The 9,228-nt window shown below is 59.3% G+C and overlaps 1 protein-coding gene across 2 annotated transcripts in view; it reads right to left on the bottom strand.

Annotated features, from left to right (window-relative positions):
* Window positions 1-828: 828 nt before the first annotated feature.
* The window catches only part of FLOT2 (flotillin 2), an 18,937-nt gene continuing 10,537 nt past the window's right edge, over window positions 829-9,228 (bottom strand). Inside the window, exons 3-11 of one of the 2 annotated variants that reach the window (XM_012648311.1) lie at window positions 8,774-8,864; window positions 7,660-7,783; window positions 3,882-4,000; window positions 3,645-3,758; window positions 3,424-3,543; window positions 3,122-3,336; window positions 2,652-2,835; window positions 2,220-2,369; window positions 829-2,106 (exon numbers count right to left, since the gene is read on the bottom strand). In XM_012648311.1, the coding sequence (XP_012503765.1) occupies window positions 2,068-2,106; window positions 2,220-2,369; window positions 2,652-2,835; window positions 3,122-3,336; window positions 3,424-3,543; window positions 3,645-3,758; window positions 3,882-4,000; window positions 7,660-7,783; window positions 8,774-8,864 (1,156 nt within the window). In that variant the 3' untranslated portion in view covers window positions 829-2,067. The remainder of the gene's footprint in view (window positions 2,107-2,219; window positions 2,370-2,651; window positions 2,836-3,121; window positions 3,337-3,423; window positions 3,544-3,644; window positions 3,759-3,881; window positions 4,001-7,659; window positions 7,784-8,773; window positions 8,865-9,228) is intronic. The other variant, XM_012648312.1, reaches the window with a different exon arrangement.

Here is a 9,228-nt window from a genome sequence, read left to right as displayed (position 1 = left end):
CCGGGCATGGTGGCGCATGCCTGTAGTCCCAGCTACTCGGGAGGCTGAGGCAGAAGGATTGCTTGAGCCCAGGAGTGTCAGGTTGCTGTGAGCTAGGCTGACGCCACGGCACTCACTCTAGCCCGGGCAAAACGGTGAGACTCTGTCTCAAAAAATAAAAAAAACAACAACAAAAAAACATTATTGAAAAAAAAAACAACAGAGCTGAAATTTAAAGCCAAACTGCCTGACTTCAGATTTCATGCTCCCAGCCTTTTCTTTGAGTCAGGGTCTTGCTTTGTTGTCCAGGCTGGAGTGCTATGGCATGATCATCACTCACTGCACCCTCCAAATCCTGGGCTTAAGCAATCCTCTTGCTTCAGCCTCCTGAGTAGCTAGTACTACATGCACACGCCACCATGCCAGGCTAATTTTAAAATTTTTGTACAGATAGGTCCTCACTATTTTGCTCAGGCTGGTCTCGAACTCCTGGCCTCAAGTGATCCTCCCACCTTGCTGAGTTCATGCTCTTAAGCCTGAGAGGTAGCTTCCCTTACTTAGTAGAGCTCAGGACTGGTACGGAGATGCAGTGAAGCTGGTTGCCCCCTCCACCTACCTGCAGCAGAGCCAGGTCTTCCAGGGCTCAGGTCTGATCTCAGCACCCTGGCCAATGGCAGCCATGTCCCAGGCTACCACTGGGGACAAGGCCAGTGTGCTGATGCCCCTCAGTGGCTAGGGTGGAGAAGAACAGGCTAAGAGCAGCCTTGAGGCTGAAGGGGTGTATGGATGGAGTACCTGATTGGTTCTTGGCCCCAGCCTCTCCCCTCACAGAAGACACAACGCAGGGTCTGGGCACTAGAGATCTTTATTTTATCAGAAGGGACAGGCAGTGGGGCAGTGCAACATCCAAGCCCCAGACCAGACATGCAGCATCCACATGCAGGAACAGCTACACAGGCTGGGGCAGGGCCAGGGGTGGGGAACTGGGACGGTAGGACGCCCGCAGCACCCCTGCCAGGATGTTTGGGCTCTGGGTTCTCCCGCCTCCATTGGAGCAAGGAGACAGAGGACTGGGCTGCTTTCCCATGGCTGGAGCCCTATCAGTCTGGCCAGGAAGAAAGATGGTACAAGGGCTATGGGGTCTGGCCAGTCTACGGCACTCAGTTCTGCACAGGGTTGGCACATCCTTGCCCACTGGAAGGGCCCAAAACCTTCAGGCAGGAAGAGGGTCTACATGCTTTCTTGTCCCCAGCAGGGCTAGACCCTGATCCCAGAAAGGCATAGCAGAGTTGGGACCAAGCCCCACCACCCCAGCAGGGACATGCCCATGAAGAGGACTTCCCTGAGCACAAGCAGGGGCCTCCTAAGGCAGTAGTAAACTGAGGAAACTGCTAGAGACAAGAGGCCTTGCCTCTGTGCCCCTGGGGTGGGGAGAGAGGATAGAGTATGAGTGCCAGCCTGGGCCTGGGAAGGGATGAGGGGAAGGGTGACAGCCCTGGGCCCTGCAGGCCATGGCTGCCCAGGCCTAGAGGGGCAGGAGCAGGTGAGGCCATGGGCTTCCTGGGGCAGGGTTTAGGGCTGCAAAGACCAGGCCAGGAGAGGGGAGAGTGGCCGTCCTACCCAGAACCCCCGCACCCATGCTGAGCTCTGGCCAGGGTCATGGGGAGGACGGACAGATGCACAGAGAACTTCAAGGCACCAGGATTTGGAGGAGCAGCAGGGCCACCCTCCACAGACAGACAGTGATTATAATAAACATCTTCAGCTCAGACTACATGATGTGCGTAGTGGGTGGGAGGAGAGGAGAGAGAAAGACCGACAAAGGAAGAGACACACAGGGAGATGAGAGACAAACCAGATGAACGTGGCAGTGAAAGTGGGGGTGTGGGGGAGAGGAGAGGAAGAGGAAGAGATGGACAGAGACAGGAGAGAAGGGAAGACAGCCAGAGATGGCCTGAACACGCAGCACTTCTGGTCCCTACAAAATAAGGCACCAGAGTCAGTAACGCTCCCACTGTCCCCGTGGTATTAAAATGGATGCTGGAGGGAGGGGCAGGCGGCTGCTGAAGGGTGTGGGCTGCTGGAACCTCACACCTGTGCACTGGTAGCCTTCTTGATCAGTGGTATCTGCAAGGATGGGAGGTGCCATGAGGCCTTGGCCTTGGGGCCCAGGACCGCTCCGCCTGGGCCAGTCCAATGGGCTGCCCAGGCAACCCCACCGCAGCTCGGGAGGCACGTACCTTAGACAGGTCCACACCTGTGAGGGCGTGCACGGAGGCAGGCAGCTCGGCCAGCAGCCGGTTCACTTCTGATGTGACCTTGCTGTTGTCCCCACTGAGGACCACGATCTCATCGACTTTGGTCAGTGGGGCAGCGATTTTGGCAGCAATCTAGGAGGCGGAGTGGGAGGAGAGCTTGGCTGGTGCTCTGACTCCCTCCCGCCTCCAGCTCCCCCAAAGCCCACAGCAGCCCAGGCGGCCCTTATTTTTGAGCCATGGTAGGAGAGGCCAGCTGGAGGGCTCCTGTCCGGCTGCTGAGTACTCTCCCCATTTAATCCTTCTGGCTGCCTGTTGCTGTGTTACTGACAAGGCCCAGAGAAGTTCTGGCATTTGCCCAGCTCATCAAGGGAGGACACATGACCCTCGGGTCCCAACCTGGGGTGGCGGCCTCACCTGGGGCAGGGCCTCCAGCACCAAGGCCATCTTGGCTGCATCCCCATACTTCTGGTAGGCTTCAGCCTTGAGCTTCATCCGCTCAGCCTCTGCCTTGCCCATCGCCTCGATGACCGCGGCCTCTGCCTCCCCGATTTTGCGGATCTTTTCAGCCTCTGCCTGTGCCAAGAGGACCTGCTTCACCCTGGGGGAGCCCAGGCCGGACAGGGTCAGTGGGAGATGCCAAGGTCCCCTCAAGCTTTGCCTGGGGCTAGTAAACCCTCAAGCCCTCTGCTCTGGTGGATGTCAGGGGTGGGAAACATTTGAAGGGGGTGGGTCCCCAGGCCTCCTGGCTGTGGCCAGGGAGAGGCCACCGGCTCCTAGCTACAAGTGGAAGGAGGGACTAACCAGGATGCCCTCTGTGCCAGGCACTACGCCAGGCCCTCAAACCTCCTCTGACCCCTGACCCCAGCACCTGGGGCGGCTCTCACTTTTCACCCTCGGCGATCTGCTGTATGCGGTGGGCCTCGGCCTCGGCAGGGCGGCGCACCGTGGCGATGAGCTCCTTGTCTGTGCGCAAGATCTCCTGCGCCTCCACTGCAATCTGCTTCTTGCGTTGTACAACTTCAATCTCGATCTCTTCCTGCCGGATCTTTTGCTGCTCACGGGCCCCCTGCAGCTCGTAGGCCAACTGGGCCTCTGCTGTCTGTGGCAAGAGGGTGGTCGGCATTAGAGGCTGGTCACCAAGTCCTGAGCCCTGAGCCCCAACCCGGGATGCCCTCCGGCTTCTCACCTTGATGTTGACTTCCTCACTGAAGGCTGACTTCTGCAGCTCGAAGGCTCGCTTGGAGTCGGCGATCTTGGTGTCTGCCATGAACTTCACGTCCAGCATCTCCTTCTTGCACTCGGCTTCCTAAGAGCAGGAGGGGCAGGTGCTGAGGGTCCCCTGAGTGACCATGGTCCTATCACCTCTGAGCTTTCTATCCCTGGGGGTGGGAAGGAAATGTCACATACCCGGATGCCTGCGTCCCGCTCTGCCTCGGCCACGCCAATGTCAGCATCTCTCTGTACCACGGCAGTCTGCGTCTTGCCCAGGGAGCTCAGATAGTCTACTTTGTCATAGACATCCTGGGGAGGGAAGCGGGAGTCACAGGCACACAGGGACAGCCAGAGGCATACAGGTGTCCCTCTAGCCAAGCCCCCATCTCCCAGGCGGATGCTACGGGGGTCAGCCTCCCCATCACACCGTACCTTGATGGTGAAGCTGAGGATCTCAATGCCCATGCGGCCAACGTCAGGGGCTGCCACCTCCCGCACCAGCTTGGCAAACTGGTCCCGGTCCTGATAAATCTGCTCCACAGTCAGGGTCCCTGGGGGCAGAGGGATCATGGACTGGCTCTCCAGGGGCCCAGCCAGCTGGGAAAGGGAGAAGGCATGCATGCAGAGGTCTGGATGTGTGCAGGGGTTGTGCAGTCTGAGCTGGATCTTTCTCAACAGCGTTTAGTACTGAGCCTCCTTCTGTGGCTGCGAGGAAAAGGAGGTAGAAGAGAAGTGGCCGTGGGTGGTCTAGGGCTGCTGGGGGTGGGAAAAGCTATGTGTAGCTGTGTATGTCCTAGACAGCAAGGAAGTGCTGGTTCTCCAGGCCCTGCCGTGTAGGCTGTCCATGGATGCCATCTGAACATCCCCAGGGTCCTCACCCATCCCCTGGGTCTACGCTGCACCCCGGGATGTCCCAGGAAGCTGCCTAGAAGGCTCTGCCTCATCCCGGCATGCTGGGAGTATGCCAACTGCTGGGCCAATGTGGAAGTGATCCTGCACCTGCCCCTTGCTAGGGAAGCCCTACCTGGTCCCTTCACCTGGCAACAGCCTGTGACTTGAAACCCACCCCGGTTGGGTCAATCGGGTCATACCAGAGCCTCCTGGCCAAGGAGTGTGAGCCCTAGAAACCCTAGAAAGAGTTGCTCTGCCCAGACGGTACGACTCCTCAAGTGTCCACAATCGCCCAGCTTGAAAGGGACCTGGGCGTCTGCAGAGGTTTCGAGTGTAGCAGTGGGTTTGGAGGGGAAAGGGCTGCTTCAAAGGGGATGCTGGAGACCTGGACCCTACCCATTCCACACAAGGTGCGCTGAGCTTCTCAGGCCTCTGCGCTAGACTGCTCTTCCACGGCTACCAGGGCTGATAAGATGGGGACGGTCCCCTTCTCGATTAGAGATGGCAGAGGAAGGGAGTGGTGGTGCAGGACTTTCGCCTGAGCAGGCCGAAGGGCAATTTAGTGCGGAGGGAGGGGGATGAGGAAGATGCTGTTTAGGCGTCTTCCAGCCTGGGGACCCACTGGCACATGGGCTCTGAGGGGCAGGGGCTTTTTGATGTTTGCTGCTGCATTCCAAGTGCCTGAGACTGAGAAGGTGCTCAATGGAGAGCTGGTAAATGAAGCAATGATGCTGGGGACCTGCACGTTACGGACGAGGCACCGGGAGTTACTTAGCACCCTGGCCCAAGAATAGATTTCGCCAGCTATGGCTGCACGGTAGTGAAGGCTTGGCATCCAAGGTCACTCACTGGCAGGCTGGGGCAGAGCTTCCAGAATCCCTCGCTCCTTCCCCCCTTGCAGTCCCAATGGGCAAGGGCAGGGGCCCTGGGGCTCTACGTCCTGGCACCCAGAGCAGCCGAGGAGAGAAAGGAGGGGAGGCACACTCTCAGGAGGGGAGTCCGCCGGCTCCTGCCTGCCAGGCCCCGCAGGGCAGGGAGAGAGAAGGTTAGACACAGAGGAGGAAGCAGGTGGGTTATTACCTGTGCAACCCCTGTTACGAATAGCGGGACCCCCTCCGACGTCTCAATATTCTCACAGCGACACAGGATGGTCATAACCTCCAGAGACAGTCTGAGGAGCAGCCAGGGGATAGGGAGAGGTAGGGACAGGAAGGGGTAGGAGGGGACACAGCAAACACACACAGTGGTTACCAGACAAGCACTGATGCCTGGGGCGGGGTGGGGGTGCTCTCCATACTTCAACCCCCCACTGCCAGCTCAGCCTAGGGCCGCAGGAGAGCAGAGACACCCCCTTGCTGGCCTGAGGCTTCTGGGTCTCTTCTCTAGCCCCCAAACCCTTCTGTGGAGGTGCTGCTAGGCCCATGGGCTGGGGGTGATGCCTGCTAATGCCCTGGGCTGACGGCTTGAGGTCAGAAGGCCTCTGCCCAGAGCACCTGGGTTGCCCACCACCTCACCTTCCCAGCAGATTCCTGTCACAATCTGAGAGACTTAGCCTTAGCCCACCCTCCTAACACAGGCAAACCTGTGTTTCCAGAAAGTGGGAGGCAGAGGCCACTCTGGGGACTAATGAGCCTCAGCAAATACCGGATCCTGCTCGGGGCACAAAACCTCCAGGTTTGTACTACCCAGCACAACCAAGGCAAGGCAGTGCCAGAAAAACCCAAAGAAAAATGTGGATTTTCTGATTTGGGAGTAGGGGTGAAGGAAGGCTCACGGAGAAAGGGTGCTCTTGCCAGAATATTCAGGGACAACTGGGAGATGAGGGAGTAATTCACTTGGGAATTTCCAAAGTTGGCCATGGGCAGAAAGGAGTATTGGCAAAGCAAACAAGGCACCTAGAAGCTGGCTCCTTGGCCCACTCTGCTGGGCCTCCCTAGGGCGGTGCGTGTGCAGGCGGAGGCCAGGCTGTGCACAGCATGGACGGTTTCCTTAAACCAGAGGAAGGAAGAGAAGACAGAGGCTAAAGGGGCAGAAGCAGGTGATAGGGGTGGGGGATAAGCAGCAGGAGGCAATGGGGAGCCCCCACTTCCGCTCTGGGAGGGACCTCCCTCCAGCCATGCAGAGGTGCAAAGGTTGCCTTCATTTGAGTGCCTAACACTAGCACCCTTGGGCCCGAGAGGACTCTCGACCCAGCTCAGACAGGAACCCACCAAGCTCTCTCCTGGGGAAGGAAAGAAGGAAAGAGGGAGCGGGAGGGAGGGAGGGAAGGAGGGAGGAAGGGAGGCTGCAGCTCAGATGCCGGAGGTGGAGGAATTGCTCTGGTAAGGGGGAGAGAGCTGCCTACATCAGGGCTTCAGGACAGTACAGGACATGGCAGCCAAGTGCAGCAGGAGGGACTTCCTGGAGCCTAAAGGAGGGGAGGCTGACCCTGAGGGTATGCGTGTGGGATGGCTGTGGAAGATACTGAGAAGGGGAGGCTGAGGATCCAGGCTGAGTTAGAAGCCTCTCTTCTACCTGAAAGGCTCCTGCCAGCCTAGGGCAAGAAGGTCTCAGCCTGTGGTGATGTCCCCCAGGCAGGCCAGGGATCAGGCAAGGGGCTGCTCCTCAGAAAGGGGAGCAGGAATGGGAAGGGCTTGCAGGCTCCCGTAGGTGAGACCAAAGGAGGGTGTGGAGCCTGGGTGTGAGGCCAGGTTCCTAAGAGTAGGTATGGGCTCCCTCATCTCTCACTTCCAAACCTGCAGTGAGAGGCGTGGCCCTCCTGTCCCAGCTCTGCTCCCTGGAGCAAGGAGGGAGCCAGAGACCAAGCCCGTGGAGAAAGGGCTGCAGGGCACTGCCCTAGCAGTGAACATCCATGCAGGACAGTGTCTGGGCCCGGCTGTAAGTCCAGGTACTTGGACAAGACAGTCTGTTGTGCTAGGTAGAAGAGAAGTGGCCGTGGGTGGTCTAGGGCTGCTGGGGGTGGGAAAAGCTATGTGTAGCTGTGTATGTCCTAGACAGCAAGGAAGTGCTGGTTCTCCAGGCCCTGCCGTGTAGGCTGTCCATGGATGCCATCTGAACATCCCCAGGGTCCTCACCCAGTCCAGGCTGGATGGGGAAAAGTGTCTTGAGCAGCACCAGGTTGGAGAACAGCCCACAGCCCCCCATCCCAATGCCCTATCCTTCACTCATGTCACCTGACATGTTGAAATGAAAGACTCGAGGGAGAATGTTGCAGCCTGAAAACTCAGTGAGACAGGCCCCTTGCCAGGACTACGCCCCCCTCCCTGGCGCTGGCTTGGGGACCCCTGTGAGGGGCTTTGGAGGCTGGACAGGGCCTCACCGAGGATGGAGCGCAGATGTCCCTCCAGGGTCTGCAGGACGACATTCTTGATGTCCTGCACGTTCTTGCCCAGGAACTGCTCACAGGCCACAGCCAGGAGCTCCTTCTCCGTCATGATCTTCACCTGTCAGTGGTCACAGAGGTGCTTCAGCCAGGCTGGTGGGGGGCAGATGGAGGTCCCAGACCCAGAGGTGTCGAGGGTGGTGGCTGTGCCCCTCCCCTCCTTTTTCATATCTGGAGGCCCTGGGGGCTAGGAGGCGGGCTGGAATCTGTCTGCGGCTTCTAGCGGGGAGACAGCGGCACGAGGAGTCCTCCTGACACGGAGAAACCGCACCTTCGCCGGCAGCCCCAGGCCCTGACACGACCTCTCTCCTGCGCACGTAGGGCTCGGCTCCCCGTTCCAGCCCCGTCCCCGCACTAGCCAACTCCTCCCCTGCAGGCTCCCCACGTGGGAGATCCTCAGGCTGAGGGGCAGAGAGGAAGGGAGAACGAGCAAGAGGGGCGCAGACAGACAGACAGACTAGGAAAGAAGCCTGGACAGGGCAGGAGACAGGTCCAGGGGGACACAACCAAGGGTGTCTTTCCTTTTCAAGTACTCAGCCAACCCCCTCGCCAGAGGCCTGCGACATGGTTGACCCTCACTGCCCTGTGACGCCGAGAGGTAGAGCAGGGCAGGGTGCTCCTCGCCCAGGCCCCCCGATGGAACTATACCGCAGCCTCCGATTCCCAGAGCCCAGAGCTCCTCTGCCTCGCACGGTCTCTCCCTCTGCACCCCCCTCCCAGGGGACAGGGAAGGCCTGGATTCTGGGGCTTAGCATTTCCAACACCTGCAAAGAATGGGGGTGGGGTTAGTGAGACAGGAGCCCTCAGCACTGCTTCTGTCCCTCGCGGGCCCGCTGAGAAAAGAAGGGGTGTCTTGTTAGTCCTGCTGGGTGGCCAAGGGGGCCAAGCAAGCATGTTCCAGTGGCGACGACTGACCCTCTCTTGGGGGGGCAGGGGCAGGGGCGCTAGAGAGAGACTGCCCCTGGCTGCCGTCTTCGCCGCCTCCCCCCAAACCCCAGCACAGGGACGAGGCAGCTCAACAGACATGCGCAGGGCTGCTGAGTTACTATACCTGGGCGACACCCGTCACAGTTAAAGCTACCCCCTCGGCCGTCTCTACGTCCTCGCAGCGGGGCTGCAACGTCATAATCTCTAGGGAAATCCTGCCAAGAAACGCAAAACAGGGGCATGGGTCTGCGGGCCCAGGGCCCTGCCAGTGTGGGGAAAGAGTCCAGTACCTCACTGCTCCAGCTGGGATGGGCCACGGGTCCTGGTGAGGAGGGGGGGAGGACTCTCCAGGGGGTTGAAGCTGGCAGTGTGTGAGGAGGAGGTGGGTGGCAGGGTGGGGTGGGTGCAGGTGGCTCCGGGGAAGGTATGTAAGTGGGCTGCACATGTGCACGCACATCCTCTGCTCAAGTCAGCCTGGCCTGAACTGCGAGGAAAAGGAGGTAGAAGAGAAGTGGCCGTGGGTGGTCTAGGGCTGCTGGGGGTGGGAAAAGCTATGTGTAGCTGTGTATGTCCTAGACA

This window comes from Propithecus coquereli, unplaced genomic scaffold, assembly GCF_000956105.1.
Source record: "Propithecus coquereli isolate 6110/MARCELLA unplaced genomic scaffold, Pcoq_1.0 Scaffold281, whole genome shotgun sequence".
Lineage (NCBI taxonomy): Eukaryota > Metazoa > Chordata > Mammalia > Primates > Indriidae > Propithecus > Propithecus coquereli.
The sequence above is the reverse complement of the archived record's forward strand: the minus strand, read 5'-3'. Positions and strand labels throughout refer to the sequence as shown.